This window comes from Hippopotamus amphibius, chromosome 6 (genome assembly GCF_030028045.1).
Source record: "Hippopotamus amphibius kiboko isolate mHipAmp2 chromosome 6, mHipAmp2.hap2, whole genome shotgun sequence".
Lineage (NCBI taxonomy): Eukaryota > Metazoa > Chordata > Mammalia > Artiodactyla > Hippopotamidae > Hippopotamus > Hippopotamus amphibius.
This window is the reverse complement of record NC_080191.1, coordinates 33,324,275-33,343,605: the sequence shown is the minus strand read 5'-3', so window position 1 is coordinate 33,343,605 and position 19,331 is coordinate 33,324,275. Positions and strand designations below refer to the sequence as shown.

Here is a 19,331-nt window from a genome sequence, read left to right as displayed (position 1 = left end):
ACACGGAACATTCTCCAGGATAGATCACATCTTGGGTCACAAATCAAGCCTTGGTAAATTCAAGAAAATTGAAATCATATCAAGCATCTTCTCAGACCACAATGCCATAAGACTAGATATCAATTACAGCGAAAAAACTATAAAAAATACAAACACATGCGAGGCTAAACAATATGCTATTAAACAACCAAGAAATCACTGAAGAAATCAAAGAGGAAATCAAAAAATATCTAGAAACAAATGACAATGAAAACACAACAAGTCACAACCTATGGGATGCTGCAAAAGCAGTTCTAAGAGGGAAGTTTATAGCAATGCAGTCCTACCTTAAGAAACAAGAAAAATATTGAATAAACAACCTAACCTTACACCTAAAACAATTAGAGAAAGAAGAACAAAGAAACCCCAAAGTGAGCAGAAGGAAAGAAATCATAAAGATCAGATCAGAAATAAATGAAAAAGAAATGAAGGAAACAATAGCAAAGATCAGTGAAACTAAAAGCTGGTTCTTGGAGAAGATAAACAAAATTGATAAACCATTAGCCAGACTCATCAGGAAAAAAAGGGAGAAGACGCAAGTTAATGAATTAGAAATGAAAAAAGGGAAGTAACAACGGACACCACAAAAATACAAAAGATCATGAGAGACTACTACAAGCAACTATATGCCAATCAATTGGATAACCTGGAAGAAATGGATAAATTCTTAGAAAAATACAATCTTCCAAGACTGAACCAGGAAGAAATAGAAAATATGAACAGACCAATCACAAGCACTGAAATTGAGACTGTGATTAAAAATCTCCCAACAAACAAAAGCCCAGGGTCAGATGGCTTCACAGCCTATTTCTATCAAACATTTAGAGAAGAGCTAACACCTATCTTTCTCAAACTCTTCCAAAATATAGTAGAAGGAGGAACACTCCCAAACTCATTCTACGAGGCCACCATCACCCTGATACCAAAACCAGGCAAAGATGTCACAAAAAAAGAACATTACAGGCCAATATCCCTGATGAATATAGATGCAAAAATCCTCAACCAAATACTAGCTAACAGAACCCAACAGCACATTAAAAACATCATACACCATGATCAAGTGGGGTTTATCCCTGGGATGCAAGCATTCTTCAATATACGCAAATCAATCAATGTGATACATCATATCAACAAATTGAAGGATAAAAACCATATGATCATCTCAATAGATGCGGGAAACGCTTTTGACAAAATTCAACATCCATTTATGGTAAAAACTCTCCAGAAAATGAGCACAGAAGGAAATTACCTCAACATAATAAAAGCCATATGTGAGAAACCAAAAGCCAACATCCTTCTAAATGGTGAAAAACTGAAAGCATTCCCCCTAAAAACAGGAACAAGACAAGGGTCCACTCTCACCATTATTATTCAACATAGTTTTGGAAGTTTTAGCTACAGCAATCAGAGAAGAAAAAGAAATAAAAAGAATCCAAATTGGAAAAGAAGAAGTAAAATTGTCACTCTTTGCAGATGACATGATATTATATATAGAAAACCCTAAAGACTCTACCAGAAAACTGCTAGCACTAATTGATGAATTTAGTAAAGTAGCAGGATACAGAATTAACGTGCAGAAATCTCTTGCATTCCTGTACACTAACAATGAAAAACCAGAAAGAGAAATTAAGGAAACTCTCCCATTTACCACTGCAATAAAAAGAATAAAATACATAGGAATAAACCTAACTAAGGAGGCAAAAGACCTGTACTCAGAAAACTATAAGACACTGATGAAAGAAATCAAAGATGATACCAACAGATGGAGGGACATACCATGTTCTTGGATTGGAAGAATCAACATAGTGAAAATGACTGTACTACCCAAAGCAATGTAGAGATTCAACACAATCCCTATCAAATTACCAACAGCATTTTTTACAGAACTAGAACAAGAAATCTTATGATTTGTATGGAAACACAAAAGACCCTGAATAGCCAAAGCAATCTTGAGAAGGAAAAATGGAGTTGGTGGAATTAGGCTTCCTGACTTCAAACTATACTACAAGGCCACAGTGATCAAGACAGTATGGTACTGGCACAAAAATAGAAAGGAAGATCAGGGAACAGAATAGATCCCTCAGAGGTAAACCCAAGCACATATGGGCACCTTATCTTTGACAAAGGAGGCAAGAATATACAATGGAAAAAAGACAGCCTCTTCAATAAGTGGTGCTAGGAAAATTGGACAGCAACATGTAAAAGAATGAAATTAGAACACTTCCTAACACCATTCACAAAAATAAACTCAAAATGGATTAAAGACCTAAATGTAAGGCCAGACACTATAAAACTCCTAGAGGAAAACATAGGCAGAACACTCTACAACATACATCAAAGCAAGATCCTTTCTGACCCACCTCCTAGAATCATGGAAATAAAATCAAGAATAAACAAATGGGACCTAATGAAACTTAAAAGCTTTTGCACAGTGAAAGAAAGCATAAGCAGGACAAGAAGGCAACCCTCAGAATGGGACAAAATACTTGCTAACGAAGCAACGGACAAAGGATTCATCTCCAAAATATACAAGCAGCTCATGCAGCTTAATACCAAAAAAGCAAATAACCCAATCCACAAATGGGCAGAAGACCTAAACAGACAGTTCTCCAAAGAAGACATGCAGATGGGCAACAAACACATGAAAAGATGCTCAACATCACTAATCGTCAGAGAAATGCAAGTCAAAGCCACAATGAGGTATCAATCCTCACACTGATCAGAATGGCCATCATCACAAAATCTAGAAACAATAAATGTTGGAGAGGGTGTGGAGAAAAGGGAACTCTCCTGCACTGTTGGTGGGAATGTAAGCTGATACAGCCACTATGGAAAACAGTTTGAAGGTTCCTTAAAAAACTGAAAATAGAACTACCATATGATCCAGTAATCTCACTACTGGGCATATACCCAGAGAAAACCATAATTCAAAAAGAAACATGTACCGTAATGTTTATTGCAGCACTATTTACAATAGCCAGGACAGGGAAGCAACCTAAATGCCCATCAACAAAGGAATGGATAAAGAAGATGTGGCATATATGTACAATGGAATATTACTTGGCCATAAAAAGGAATGAAATTGAGCTATATGTAATGAGGTGGATAGACCCAGAGTCTGTCATACAGAGTGAAGTAAGCCAGAAAGAGAAAAACAAATACTGTATGCTAACTCATACATACGGAATCTAAAAAAAAAAAAAAAAATGGTACTGATGAACCCAGGGACAGGACAAGAATAAGGATGCAAATGCAGAGAATGGACTAGAGGACACAGGGTTGGGGAGGCTGTGGGTGAAGGGGAAGCTGGGACGAAGTGAGTGAATAGCATAGACATATATATACTACCAATTGCAAAATAGATAGTTAGTGGGAAGTTGCTGTATAACAAAGGGAGATCAACTCGATGATGTGTGATGCCTTAGAGGGCCAGGACGGGGAGGGTAGGGGGGAGTTGCAGGAGGGAGGGGATATGGGGATATGTGTATAAATACAGCTGATTCAAGTTGGTGTACCTCATAAGCTGGTACAAGAGGGTAAAGCAACTATATTCCAGTTAGTACAGAGTCTTTAGGAAAGAAATCTCAATGGATAGGACTATCAGCCTCCCTCAGGGAAACTCTACAGAGCAAAATGTCTCCACTTAAAAATACTTCTTAAGCAGCAGCATTTAAAGTAGAATGAGAAAAGACAGTATTTTAAAGTGCGCAACTGTAAAGACCACATATTTTCAAATGTCCAATGTGTACATTGTAAAATGTGAAATGCAATTCTCCTTACTCCTCTTTCCTTTTAGGGATAATATTCAACACTCAAAAGTGTAAGTTTATTAATCACACAGAAGTCTCTTTCAATAAAGGTTGACAGTTACAGCTTTTTATAAAACGCTGAATGGCTTCAGATTAAAAGCATCCATGAAACTATGTACTACATGACATAATCACAGGAACCCACTGGAATGCTACAAACCACAGGCTTTCCACTGCAGACACCACGCATCTGCCTCGTTAAAGCAAAGCCGCACTTACAACCATCCCACTGGAAGCCCACCTTTATCTTTGATGAGCACCAGTAGAAAGTTATATTAAACACAGAGACAAGATCTGTCTCCCAGTAACTTTGGCATTAACTGGGACCAAGTTTGGGGCCCCGTGAACCATGTGCCTGCTACCAGCCCAGGTGTCATGTACTGGACTGCAGTTTTTTCTCAGAGACCTGCTTAGTCTTCTCTCTCTGAGCCTAGCAATCCTGAGTACACTGTAACCCGTGTGCCACATCAAGTTTCACCTCCTGGTTCCCTTTCTTTGCACTCTTTTTAAAATACTCCAGACCTGCACATGATAGAAACAGTAGGTATGAGATGGTTGGTAAAGCAAAGCAGGATCATCATCTCCATCATGCTAGACAAGCCACTGGTGCTAATGCAGCTGCTGAAGACTATCCTCAGAAACTATATGACACTGTGGACTCATTTTAAGATTCCCCTTGGACTTCCCTGGTGGCTCAGTGGCTAAGAATCCGCCTGCCAATTCAGGGGACACGGGTTTGATCCCTGGTCCGGGAAGATCCCACATGCTGCGGAGCAACTAAGCCCTTGCACCACAACTACTGAGCCTGCTCTTAGAGCCCAAGTGCCACAACTACTGAAGCCCCAGGGCCTAGAGCCCATTGCTCCACAATGAAAAGCCTGCACACAGCAATGAAGAGTAGCCCCTGCTCAACACAACTAGAGAAAGCCCGTGCATAGCAAAGAAGACCCAATGCAGCCAAAAATAAATAAAATCTTAAAAAAAATAAACAAGCTTCCCCGTAACTACAACTTCCCATTCATCATCGTCACAGTCTTGTTTTTTTCAACCGATGGATGCTAGGCCATGTCTCTTTCATTTCCTACTGCTTAGCTGATACCAAACAGTGCAGGCATTTCTATCAACACTTTACAGATACGTCTATAAACATTAAGAAAAATATTTCTCATGCAGGGAAAGTGATCATTCATTTAATAAATATTTATGCACAGACACAATGTGCTAGACACTGTGTTAGGTACTGGGATCATAAAATTAAACATGCCACAACAACATTATTTAATTGTCAATCCCTTTATACAAGGTTATATATATAAAACAAGGGCTCGTGGCACATAATAGCTGCTCAATAAACTGTTACTATTATTATTATTACTATATATTATTATATATTATGACCAGTTACAAATTATCATCTTCTAAAAATTATTACAGATTTTTAAAATGAAAATACTAGAGTTGCCACCAATACTCACCAATACTATAATATCTCTTTAGTTCTGTACGCCTGATCTCCTTTAACTGATTACTTTTTCTCTTTTTTTTCTCATCAGTAATATATTCCTCTTCCACAGCAATGTTGCACTTGTCTTGTTCTAAAATGACTGTACTAGCATCTTCTTTTCCAGAATGAGTCCTTGTAGCCATAGCTGAGGCTGTCTCTGCATTTTGTTTGGCTTGCTTTTTCTTTTTCAATCTAGGAGTGAGAAAAAAAAAAAGGAACAACATTGCAGAAATAATCTGCTAAGAGAAATCATATTAATTTCATGCTTTTGGGCTTTGAGAAACTGATATTGACAACACTTTATTTTATTGTTAACTACATCTTCGAATTTTTTTCTTTTTTAATCACTTAGAAGTTCTTCTGTGGAGATCTGTGGCCTTTCCTCAATTTTATATCCTCAATACTTATATCTCAAGAAAAATCCCTGGGAAATGCTTTAGACTTGAGGAAATACTAGATTCTTCTATAGGCTATAAAATGTTGGGTATTTTTTTATCAAGATATACAGCCACCCCACTACAATGCCATGTTTAGTGTGTTACATTTTTTAAAAAATACTTATTTTATGTATTTATTCATTTTGGCTATTCCAGGTCTTAGCATGCAGGATCTTTTAGTTGCAGCATGTGGGATCTTATAGTTGCGGCATGCACGTGGGATCTAGTTCCCCGACCAGGGATCGAACCCGGGCCCCCTAAATGGGGAGCAGAGTCTTTTACCCACCAGACCACCAGCGAAGTCCTCGTGTGTTACTTTTTTTTTTTTTTTTTTAAGTGTTTCTGGTTTCAAGGGTACCTTTGGACTGATGGGCAAGCATATTTATAAAAACAAATCCTTTATAATTGGCTCACACACTGAGTATAAAGGTTTGGCAAGGTGTGAACTGGTTCAGGTCGGAGTAGTTCCTTTCTGTTACACATATGATAGTAGCACTAAAGAAAGAGCTGCATTTCCTGACATAGAAAATTCCATGATGACAACATACAGTTATTATGATTACTAACATAACAGCTGACTGATACATTAGTTAACATATTTGATGTTTCCGAGTCTTCATTCTTAAGTCAAAGATGTATAAAGGAAGTTAATCACAATTCACTGAAATCCAATAATTCAAAGTATTTTCCAATTGATGTACCACTCTGATTAACTGAAGTGTCACTCTATACTCACTAGCCCTTCTTAAGAATGTTTTTACCATTATAGAATGTAAAGAATGAGGGCCTTGGCCTCTACTATATGTGGCAGTCTGGTCATATATAAACATTTAAAAAATTGAGATCCTTTCCCCTCCTCTACCTAGGCACAGTCAGCTTTCTCACACACGTCTATTTCTTTTGCTCTCTTAAGCATCTATACAATTTGATGCTAGGCAATGGATGAAGAAATGTTTTGGGAGAAAAAGGAGATAACTGTAGGATCAAACAGGGATTAAGGTTTGATTTTATGCTGCCCTGCTCTGTAATGTTGGAAAAATCAATTTAACAGTCGTAAAGAGGTCCCTCACTGTGGCTTAGCTATCTAACGGGGTCTTTTATTAGGATCAATCGAAAAAATATGTGTCAACAGAAAAACACAAACAGAAACAGTAGAATATATCCAAATACAATCAAATGATGACATGAAAACTAAGCATGGTACCATATATAACACACTCAGCTTTTGAGATAAAGGTCCCACGTTCTAATAAAATATTTCAATTAAGTTGTTATGCATTGAACACTAAGCAGCCAAGTTCTTATATTTTCATTAGCTAATAAATGACTATATGGCCTAGGAGAAAGGAGAGCAGGGAAAAAATCATAAATGAATATACTCCCCATCTCTTAGCTTAGCTATCTTTTTAGATTTGCTTGTTAAAAAACAAACAGGAACACAAACTAAACAAAATTGGAAACTCATAAAAAGGAACTATATCCATTAAACATGTTTTTATTTTCTATCCTCAGATTTTAAACTGTGTTTTTCTGGTAAAAGAGTAGGTGGCTCTTTGCAAAAGTGAGTCAGATAATGCCCCTAACAAAACAATTTCTCTCTCGATTAAGATTTCTGTATGAGGCTGAAATTAATACGCAGTAACCTAGATATCACACAGACATCAGCTCTTTGCTTAGGGAGGTCTATGCAAAGAGCTAATCTTTGTATCCAGAAGAGCCGGCTGATCTTGTTCTGATATATTGGTTTAACGAAAACATGCTTGAGATGCACATTACTGCCCACTTCCAAAAATAATTCCTTCGAAGGAAGGAGACAAAAGAGATTTCAAAAATTAGTTCTATGCAGCCTGAGATATGTGTTGGTTCTTAATCTTCTGAATTTTTCCCCTGAAGTTAATTTAAATGTCCTCATTTCATTGTTCCCACTATAATTAAACTCACCCAGATCTAGGGCACATGTTTTGAAGAACAGCAGCACTGTTTGGGGGCATCTCATTAGAGACTGATCACACATGGAAATAACAAAATGGGATATATTGTTTCACTCATTTCCCACCCCCCTTTCCAAACAAACTGTTATTGTCAACCCATGTAGCCAAACATAGTTGTTATTTCAGAGAAAAAACAAAAAAATGCTGGATAATAGCAATACCAAACTTTTTTAACAGAAGACAGAGTACAATGTAACACTTCAGTAATTTCACAATCAGCTACCTCTTGTGTTTTGACTAGAGAACTCTTGAGAATTTGTTTCTCTGAAGGTATCATATGAGTGGAACATTCTGATCTTGTAACTGGAAATGAGATGTGAGTTCTGGAGGCCCACTGTAAAATCCTTCTTCAAAGCATGGAAATACACTGTTAACACTTTCCTAAGGGGGAATAACTGCCAATCTGATAAATGTGGTACAGTTAATGCTCTTCAAACATTCCTTCTTAGTAAGGCTTTTATCTTTTAGGCCTTCCCTTTTGCTCTTCAAATCAATATCACTGTAAGACATTCTCACAAAAGGGTTTTGTTATCACCAAATTAAGGTAAACTGGAAACAAAAAGTTATACAAGAAAATAAACTGCCTTTATTTCACCAAAGCTTTTTTAATGGCCCCAAATGTACATATTCATACGGTGGACTAAAAAAATTACCTGGCAAGTCATCTTAAACAGATGAGTGATTGAAATAATGAGACATATTTAACATTTGACTCCTGTGAATGCAAAAAACAAAAAACTAGAAAAACAACATTTTGTTATGGTACATTTTTTTTTTTTACATAGATCACAATTACATAAAACAAGTGTTTACTCCTCAATCTCCTCTCACTACTATAACCAAGCCCTGTCAATTCTCTTTCCTAAATCTCTCCCTCTCAAACTCACCCCCTCTTAATTGTCTCTGCTCCCATGGAATGATTTCAGGCTTTCATCATCTCTCTGACTGAACTGTTTTTTTTTTTTACAACATAATTTACTATTCTTTGTTTTATTATGAAAATCATGTATGTTCATACTAGGAAATTTTGAAAATGCAGAAAAAAAGTAAAAAGAATAATACTTAAATCGAATGAAATGCTAACGTTAAGAGGCAATGACTGTTTGGGAGAGAAAATGTGAAGGTGGGGCAACGACACTGGTCAGACCTCCCCCGAGGACAGGAGAATGAGGCAGCATGGCTCACTGTTGTGATTCTGAGCTTCTCATATGTACCTTTCCATAAAGGCTATTAAAGGACTATACATAAAATAGACAAACAACAAGGACATACTGTACAGCACAGAGAACTATCCTCAATAAAGCAACAACCTGTAATAGAACAAAAATCTGAAGAAGAATATATATATATATGTGTATGTATAACGAAATCACTTCGTTGTACACTTGAAACTAACACAACATTGTAGGTGACTTCCCTGGTGGCGCAGTGGTTAAGAATTCACCTGCCAATGCAGGAGACATGGATTCGATCCCTGGGCTAGGAAGATCCCACATTCCCACATGCCGCAGAGCAACTAAGCCCATGTGCCACACCTACTGACCCCGCGCTCTAGAGACTGCGAGCCACAACTATTGAGCCTGGGTGCCACAACGACTGAAGCCCATGAGCCTAGAGTCTGTGCTCCGCAACAAGAGAAGCCGCCGCAATGAGAAGCCTGTGCACTGCAAAGAAGGGTAGCACTGCCCCCCCCGCCCCCACCCAACTTGCCACAACTAGAGAAAGCCTGCATGCAACAACGAAGACCCAAGGCAGCACCCCCCCATAAAAAGGGCAAATTACATACAACATAAGTATAAATATGGTAGTAATAAAAAGCAGAAACCAATAAAAAGAAACTAACACAACACTGTAAATTAACTATACTTCAATTTTTAAAAGAGGAATATTAAAGAGCTTATTTTGGAATCTCTTGGCTCTTTTTACATTAAAATTGTGTGCACTTGTAAGTCATACGCACACCTAATTTTTTCCCTATTCACATCCTAACCCAGAGATAGCACACTAAAGAAATAAAAAAGGTGATACTGCTAAAGAAAGCATTTTTTAGTAGTTCAATGAAAACTGTTTTCCTCTGAAGCTTTTTCCTTTAGTAAAGGAAATACGTTCAGAGCACTGGCAGCCATCAAAGCCCAGGGCCTGGAGCAAGTTCCTTTCTTTGTGTCTGCAGAGGTCTCCTCTGTAGCTTGCTGACCTCCAGTGGAATGCAACACACACACAAAAATACCAGATGGAGTCAGGAAGCTTTCATTAGCACTAGAGTGAAAGCTTCATGAGGGCAGGGATTTATCTAGATTTTGTTAAATGCCATACTCCCAGGGCCTATGCATGGTACACATTAGCTATTCAGTAAATACTTTTTGAATAAATAAATGGATAAGTGAGGTTATGTTCTGATTTGTTTGAGATCTGGTCTCCTGCGAGCATGCCATTTCACAGCTTTCTTTGATTAGCAACAGGTTATCAAAAATACACTCTCATCTCCTTATCTAGATACTTAAAAAAGAAAATATATTGGCCACATAAAATTAAAAATATATTAAACTATAGACTTCTTTCATCAATATTAAATTAGTGGTTCTCTATGACTCTTTCCTTAATTCCACAATTTGAGATCCATGTGTTTCTATAAAAAGTGCCATAGACATAAATATCTAGCATCGCACTGTTTAATATGGTAGCCACTAATTAGCCACCTGTAGTATTAAATTCAAAAAAAAATTAAAATTTTTAAATTCAGCCCTTCAGTGACAAGAGCCATATTTTAAGAACTCAACAGACTCACATGCTAGTGGGTGCTGTATTGAACAACACATGTATAGAATACTTCTGTCATCACAGAAAGTACTGGACAGTGCTGATCTACAGCTACTGACTCAACAGACAGCCCTATCTGCAAGAGACTAGAGGAAAGAGTGAAGATAGAAATCATTTTATATTTAAAGCTTATTGAGTATATGCACAGAATACATCTACAAGGGTACAACAAAAAATTTAGTAAAGTGAGTTTCCAGCAAAGGAAAGGTAGTAGCTGTGTTGAAACAGCGAGTAAGAAAAATTACTTTTCACTTCTCTTTTATATATTTTGGATTTTAAACCATGTACAACAGCTAGTCGAAAATAATTTTTTTAAGTATTTAGTCTTTGAAGTCTCCTTCCTACAATAATAACACTTATATACTATCAGATTTTAAAAATTGAGTTTTACTTTTTTAAAAAGATCATTATGGAAAGGTTGAAAGAACTTTCTTCTAACAGGAACTACTACTGAGATGACTAATGAATGAGGTGCTGTGTTATGTACTTTACAAATATTATTCTATCTTCACAAAAAGGCCAAGGAGGTAACCAATCTTATCTCCATGTTAGAGATAAAAAAAGGAAGGCTGAGAAAAATTAGGGCCATTTTGCAAAGTCACGGGCCTTGGTTAAGTCGTAGAGCAGGAATTCACAATGGCCACCGGGCCTCCAGGAGCTCTCCTAAAGGTGTTCTATGGCATATATATATATCCTGACTTTAAAATAAAATCCATTGGACTTCGGAAATTCTCTGAACTATTTGGGGGAGAATGGTTTGGCAGTCTAGTGGGCTTCAATGGGGAACATGCTCACAGGAAGGAAAGAGTTAGGTTCTGGGTTTGGCTGTCTCATAATCAGTCGTGACCTTCTTTGGAAATAAGATAAACTCTCCAGGACTTCTAAGGTAAACAAAAGCAAGAGGTTGACATGATTTTCAAGGTCCTGTCTGGCTCTAACAGTTGGCTGAGATTAGGAAATGTGCTAAAGCTATTTTTGAGGTTAAAAAAAATCTTTTAAATCCAAACTAAACCTTCCTAAGAGTCTGCACTTTCCTGTGCTCCCTCACCTCTGATTACAACTTCCAGTGCACAGCTTCCAGCCCTGGGAAAATCCGGAGGTCAAGAAAGAACACCCTTCATATACAAAGGATGTTAAAAAAAAAAAAAAAAAAAAAGGCAAAAAAGCTCTGCTCTACAATTTGGAGCTAATAGCTCCACGAAGAAAAGTAGAAAATGTCAAAATCGAGCAGCCATGGAAGCAATATAGTCTTCTTTTTCTTTCTTTTTTTTTTTTTAAAGTTGTTTTCATTTTTTTTAATTTTCTTAAGCATACCCCTTGGTGTCTCAGTTCATCCAGTTACAGGTAAGAGGGGATGAGATTTGGTCTATGGAACTCCAGAGAACACATTAACGAGCGAGAAGAAGTCACAAAGAAATAAACATTAGTTCAATACAACTTTCTAACAGAGCAATCCAAAAATGGAATTGGCTGCTTCACAAAAAGGGAGCTCCCTGTCACTGGAAGTATTCAAGTAGGTCAGGTCCAAGTTGTGACCTCCCAAACCTCATGTAATAGCTGTGCATATTTTTTTAATTGCGATATAATTGACCTATAACATTATATTAGCTTCAGGTGTACAACATAATGACTCAATACACGTACATATTACGAAATGACCACCATAATAAGTCTAGTTAACATTCATCACTACACACAGCTTATTTTTTCTTATGATGAGAACTTTTAAGATCTACTCTCTTAGTAACCTGCAAACATACAATATAGTATTACTAACTACAGTCACCATACTGTACATTATATCCCCAGAACTTATTTTATAACTAGAAGTTTGAACCTTTTGACCACCTTCACCCATTTCACCCACCCTCCAATACAGCCTTCTTAATACAAATATTTCTCCTCAAAACTGCTTCTGTAGGTAAATAAGAGTATTAACATAAAAGATGTAGATGTGATATTATTCCATTTAAAAAGTTATAGAATAGTATTATAGGATGACCCTACTTTTGTGAAATAAAACAAAAAAGAAAAGAAAACCCTCCAAGACCAACAACTCTTCCATTTAGCTATATATGTACATAGGTTTAGATATATAGGTACGGGAAAACGGTTGGTCAATGGGGAGAGAGAGAAGAGGGGCAACTTTTACTTCTACTTTACACTTATATAATTTGGTGTTGAATTTTTTTATACAGCAAAAATATATATTAATTTTGTAATTACAAGCAAATGCATTTTAAAAAATTAAACATCTACAGCTATGACAACATTTCACTAAATCTCGTTCAGAGGTTTATTTTTTCTCCTGAGTCCAGTTATCACAGTGAACTGCTGCACTGCAACCCCAAGCCAGGCAGAGCTGGTCTGTGGCCCTCAGGGGATCTTCTCTTAGTTCTTGCTCTTGGCTGTTCCACTGCAACCTTGTCATTGTACTGTTTTGACCTTCAGAGTCTTGGCTGTTTTTTCCTGGTTGCCTAAACCGGACTCTTGCCATTTCCAGACACAGGGAAATGGGGTGTTGCCGCAGAATAAGCTCAGCCCGTGGGCCAGAAACATCTGTGCTTGAACCCTCATTATTCTTTGTTAGGTAATGCATCCTCGCGCAAGTTACTAAATCTCAACCTCAGGTTCCTTGTCTGTGAAAGGGAAATAACGGCCTCAGATAGGGTTTTTTGATGATTAAACTAAGTAGTACACAGAAAGCTTACTTGTACTATTAAACACAAGTAAGGTGTGCCTGGTTCCCAGTAAGAGCTCAATAACCAGATGTAACATCTAAAGCAGTATAACACAACAAATAAGGTATCTGAGAGTCTAGACATTATTCTTCTCACTGTATGTAAATATTAATTTTCATTAACTGTGCTATGAATTTAGACAGACACCAGCACAAAGCTGTTTATTATTTCTAGGAGAACATCACGTGTGATATTCCATTTCATTTTGTGATTTCACAAATGGAAGGTCAGTTTTCCGTTTCCACTGCAAATTCCCAGCTGGGACAAATGCCACATAAAATCAAACTTAAAGCTGGGGGGTGGGGCGGGGAGGAGGGAGGGAATCACTGAAAAACCAAGCAAAACACTCACCTAATGAAAATTCTCTCTTGGAATTATGATCAAATAAAACCAAACGTTCAGGCGTAATCCCTGGAAAAATCTGTAGATGTACCTGATTCTAGTGCCACCCTTTGAAATGTGCTTTCATTTTTTCATTTAGTCTAATTTTGATCATGAAATCCCCCTCTTCCCCAAGAGAATTCATCAGTTTAAACAGAAATACTCTGGTTCCAAAGAACTAATACAGTTAGAAAAAGAAATCCTTTGGCTTTGAGTTCACTAACCAGCCATATACCCATCCAGATGAACACAGGTAACAGAACTTCCCTTGGCCTCAAGAAACAACTGTGTTGCAATAAAGACTGCTAAATAGAATGCCAACCAGGGACACACCACAAAATGTTCCCTTTTCTAGGGTTTCTTTGCGCTGTTATAACAGTGGTGGAATCAGCAGATCTGAGGGGACTCTGGTAATTAAAGTGCAGGTGTCAGGAGTCGACATAAACAAATCGTCACACTTGCAGAGGAGGCTTGGGGTGGGTTCATTACAGACATTTCAGAGAACCTTACATGCCCCCCGCCACTACCAGGATGACAGTGGTACGGCCACAAAGTGGATGCCTGCTGTGTAGAATGTTTGCCTTGTATTTATGAAACAAGACAGGCTTTTGTTGTATATATAGATTGCCCGTGTGGGACTCTGGTTGCCTTTTCCAAAAATGAGGATGTTGAGTCACAGCCTGAAAAAGTTACAGAGGAATCAACAGCACCGCCAACAGTAGTATAACCTCAACCACAAACGGAGCAAGGGAACCAGAAAAGGGAATGAGAGAACTGCATTTCGTTAAGAGTAATCAGCAAAGGCCTGTAAATATCATATTTAAATATCAGGAATTCTATTACTTATCAGTCAAGAATAAGCCGATAAACACAGCAACACAGAAGTTAACCAAAATCTGCAAACAGAAATGTTAAGAAATGACTATTTGACAGTTTTCAAATTTCCTTTTGCTTTACAGTGGTATTATGTAGTTAACTTAATGTCATCAAACTAACTAGCTGTATTAGATTCCTATGGCTACTGTCACAAAGTACCACAAACTTGGTAGTCTAAAACAACACACAGGTATTCTCTTACAGTTCCGGAGGTCAGAAGTCCGAAATCAGTCACGGGGCCACACTCCATGCAGATGTTCTTTCCTTGCTTTTTCCAGCTGCTAGAGCTCTGCTCCCTGCGGCCCCTTCTTCCATCTTCAAAGCCAGCAGCACAGTATCTGGTTTCACTGTCACACATTCTTCTCTGCAGTCAAATCTCCCTCTGCCTCCTTCTGATATGAACACTGAGACTGCATTCAGAAGCCCACTCAGATAATCTAGAATAATCTCCCCATCTCAAGAGCCTTAACTTAATCTTATCTTCAAGGTCTTTTAGCCAGAGAGGTAACATTCCCAGGTTCAAGGATTAGAACCCGGATATCTTTGGGGGTCATTCTTCAGTCTGCTGCACTGGCTAAATTAGCTTTTGTGTCATAAATAGTTGTCAGCTGAGCAGCATATCACTGTAGTGTCTTAGTTTCCCATGTCTAAATCATTTCTGTATCTATGCAATGTACTGTCTCTGTTTCTTGAAAAAGTTCACTCCTGGCAGTGACCGGCAGTAAGCACATATTTCTCAAAAAAAAAAAAAAAAAAAAAACAAACAAAACAAGACAAAACCATAAACCAAACAGTTTACTCAGGACTACTCTGAAATCTAAAGGTGCGATGAACATACCATAGATATGAGCTGTCATTTAATGTTGGGTGACTCCAAAACAGCCTCTTGGAGGTGGAGATATTGGAAGGAAAATTTTTAACAGGCAGTATTTCTATTAATCTCATTTTCATACCTGATTTCTTTAATCTTTACTGAAATCAGTTATTCACTGTTTATGACCAAAGCCAAAAAGTTCTCCAAATATTTTTTTCTTTTACTAGAGCCCCTTAGCATGCCCCAAAATCTTTTTTTTTTAAAGTCAGTTAAATATTTGTTTAAACATCTTTTACTCAAAATGCATCACAGGCTCGGACTTTCTGGTGACATTTACAGAAAAGAGCACTGGGATGTATATTTCAATGACATATGTATTTCAGCAAAACAGCAACATATTTCAGAGATACAATTCTCCTGAAGAAAGAGAAAATTTTGATTTATTGAAGCCATTTAAGCAAAACAAGCAACTAATTGAAGCATAGCTACGTTGAAAATTTTCAAGCACAAAGATGCCAGGAATCTTGTTCTCAGATTTTAACTTAAATCCCTGCTAACTGCTTAAACTATACATAGAGGAAAAATAAGGCTGAAGGAAGACAATCCTGGAAAAAAAAATCAGTATGTCATTTCAATGTCATAAACTAGACATGGGATCATAACTCCTAACATGACAGTTACTTTCAGAAAGAATAACTTTATATCAGGCACAAAATTTTTAAAATTATTTTGGCAGATGCCCACAATTTAGTTGGTGTACATCCAGTATGTAGATGTATTTCTTCCAATTAATAGATACTGGTCATATCCTTTGGAAGCGACATTGCTCAAAAATAAAATGCACGGGGTGGGAGACTAGTAATACCTACTTTGAAATTTTTCCTTCTGGAATTAGTGCAGAACTCTGGGGTAATGGTAATTCATTTGTGTGTAAGGGTGAACCTCACAAAGATTTCTGAAGAAAAATCCTGGCCTTGCTCTCACATATCTGAGGGCCCATCTCTAGGGTGATGATCTTCCAATCACACGGCAGTCTCGGTCGGGGTCTTCAAAAAACCTCATCAGTGGTCATCTCTCAAGTACACTAGTTTGCTTGGAACCAACCAAAAAGAACACCTGTGGTTTAACAAAAAATCGTATTTGGTCTTTTCCCTCCTCTGGTTTCTGGCACCGAATTCCCAGAACATGTGATATCTCCTGAGTGATGAGATGTCTTTGTATGTGAATGAGATGATTCCTGGTATGTGTGTGGAAGAGGGGTAGGGACGGAGCGGCCTAGATAGCCTCCAGGTAGGAGCTGGTCACCAGACACACCATGGCTTGATTAGAAGCTCGGAACTTTCAGCCCCAGACCTTGAGAGAGGGGAGAGAGAAGAGGGGCTGGAAACTGAGCTCAGTCACCAATCGCCAATGATTCAATCAATCATGCCTACCCAGTGAAACCTCCGTGAAAGCCCTTAAATGAGAGTTCAGAGAGCTTCCAGGTTGGTGAACACACTGATGTTCTAGGAGGGTGGCACACCGAGAGAGCACATGGAAGCTCTGCTCACGCCTGCCCGCATACTTTGCTCTATGCTTCTGTTCCACTGGGCTGTTCCTGAGTCATTTATCCTTTATATTAAACTGCTAAATGTAAGTAAAGTGTTTTCCTGAGTTCTGTGAGTCATTCAAGCAAATTCAAACCTGAGTAGGGGATCATAGGAACCAAATTCGTAGCCACGTTGGCTGCATGTTTGGGTTGACTAGGGATGTGGAACTTACAAGTAGCATCTGGAATGAGGGCATTCTTGAGAAACTGAGCCCTTAAACCTGTGGAGTTGGACACTGACTCAGAGCTGTTAGAGTAAGAACTGAATTGAATGGCTGGACACCCAGCTGGTACTGGAGCATTGGAGAATAGCAGATGCTAGGCTTTGCCAGAGAACCAACCTTGCACACAGCAAAGAAGATGGAGGTGAGATTGGTGAAGACTTATGTAAAAAACATGCTGGCTACCCTTTCCTCTGATGAGAATTTGATGACTGAACTCCTGCTGGCAAGTTCTGCTTGGCCCAACAAGCGCTTTCTAAACATCCAAATGACTTAATGATGAGCATTTAAAATGGGGACATTTTACATTAAAATCTGGATTTCAGGCTCACCTTGAAGAGTTAGAAGACACAACAGCACTGGACTAGAGCCCCACCTAGCAAAACAAGATGCAGCAGAGCAAGAGTAGCCCCCTTCCTCTGGGCACGTGCTGTGCAGTCACTGTTCTCTTCCATCCGTACAGTGCCCCCATGCCCAAGGCTGACAGCTACCACTTAGCCTCCACTCATTGATACCACCACTTTGGTTCCTGTTTGCATTTTTGCTACAGACAACATAAAGTTTTATTCTTAGGTCAATTCAGATCATCAGTAAGATACAGTCTTGGACTATACTGTGTTGGCCTACTGCAGAATATCTTTAAGCCATGTTTTGGCTTCATAGCCTCTCTTTCCACACATAGGCACTGCAATAAGTTGCTTTTATGGATGTTAAAGACACTACCACTACATTTTAGTGTTCCTTTTATCTAGGACGTGATTCCTATATAATTTCAGAATTAAAGGCTGGGAAGGGCTTTGTCATCGGGGGAACTGGTATGTCCTCCACTCATGATTAGGGAGAACTATGGAAAGGAGTCCCTTTATATCACTAACCGTGAAGCAGTCAACCCTCGGTGTACATGGGGGATTGGTTTAGGACCTGCAGCCAGATACCCAAATTCATGGATGTTCAAGTCCCACAGTCGGCCCTCCATATCAGCTAGTTCCGCTTCCACGGATTCAACCAACCCCGGATCCTGTACTAAGCTTTTAATCCACAGTTGGGTGAATCCAGGGATGGAGAATCTGCAGATGTAAAGAGCTGACTATATATTTACTGAAAAAGGTCTGCATATAAGTGGGCTGAGCAGTTAAAACCCATGTTGTTCTAAGGTCAACTGTAGTTCTGAGTCAACTACACAAATAATAACATGCCGTTTAGTGTTCTATTTTTCATCTCAATTCATATGTTCCCTGGCCTGGACATTCAGTTTTTAATTAGTATTTTACAATTCTTTATAAGCGTAACAAAGAGAAAATATATTAATATGAGGATAATTGCAATCTCATTCCTTGTGCTACCTCCCAAGGGAAACTCTGGGTTTGATTCTCAGTGTTTTCCCCTTTCCCGGGTTCTGGGCTTATTGACACAAGTGTGAGAAATAAATTAGGAGAAGGAGAAAAGCGGAGAAGAACATATAGTGAGAGAGGAAACAGAAGAAAAGATGCCTAAAAAAAAAGAAGGGAGGAAAAAAGGGCAAAAGTAAGGACTGACTGGATTTGAGGAGACCCTTTGTGTAGGTTTCAAGAAGACAGGGAAAGTTTAGGGAGATAGCTGACAGCCAGGTAAAAGTTCAGAGAGATGGGGAAAGAGAATTTATAAAAAGTTCTCTTTTAGGACTTTCTAGGTGGCAGAGTGGTTGAGAATCCACCTGCCAATGCAGGGGACATGGGTTCGATCCCTGCCCCAGGAAGATACCACATGCTGTGAAGCAACTAAGCCCATGTGCCACAACTACTGAGCCTGCACTCTAGAGCCCATGAGCCACAACTACTGAGCCTGTGTGCCACAACTACTGAAGCCCACACACCTAGAGCCCGTGCTCTGCAACAAGAAAGGCCACCATAATGAGGAGCCCGCGTACCACAATGAAGAGTAGCCCCCGCTTGCCACAACTAGAGAAAGCCACATGCAGCAATGAAGACCCAACACAGCCAATAAAATAAATAAACAAACAAATAAAAAGTTCTATTACATATACTGCATTTACTCCCCTTTTGGATGTTTTCTGAGAGGTGAAGTAGATATTTGAATTATTTTCAATTATTTTCACTGTCATACTTATTTCTCT

The 19,331-nt window shown here is 38.4% G+C and overlaps 1 protein-coding gene across 11 annotated transcripts in view; it reads right to left on the bottom strand.

The window, feature by feature from the left end:
• Positions 1 to 19,331, bottom strand: part of NCOA7 (nuclear receptor coactivator 7) — a 146,566-nt gene that overhangs the window by 77,424 nt on the left and 49,811 nt on the right. For 9 of the 11 annotated variants that reach the window (XM_057738471.1, XM_057738473.1, XM_057738477.1 and 6 more), the window contains one exon: positions 5,324 to 5,544. The exons of 1 other annotated variant lie outside the window; for it this stretch is intronic. In XM_057738471.1, coding sequence (XP_057594454.1) covers positions 5,324 to 5,544 — 221 coding nt within the window. Of the gene's footprint in view, positions 1 to 5,323; positions 5,545 to 14,797; positions 15,247 to 19,331 lie in introns of those variants that run through there. One more of the 11 variants, XM_057738480.1, reaches the window with a different exon arrangement.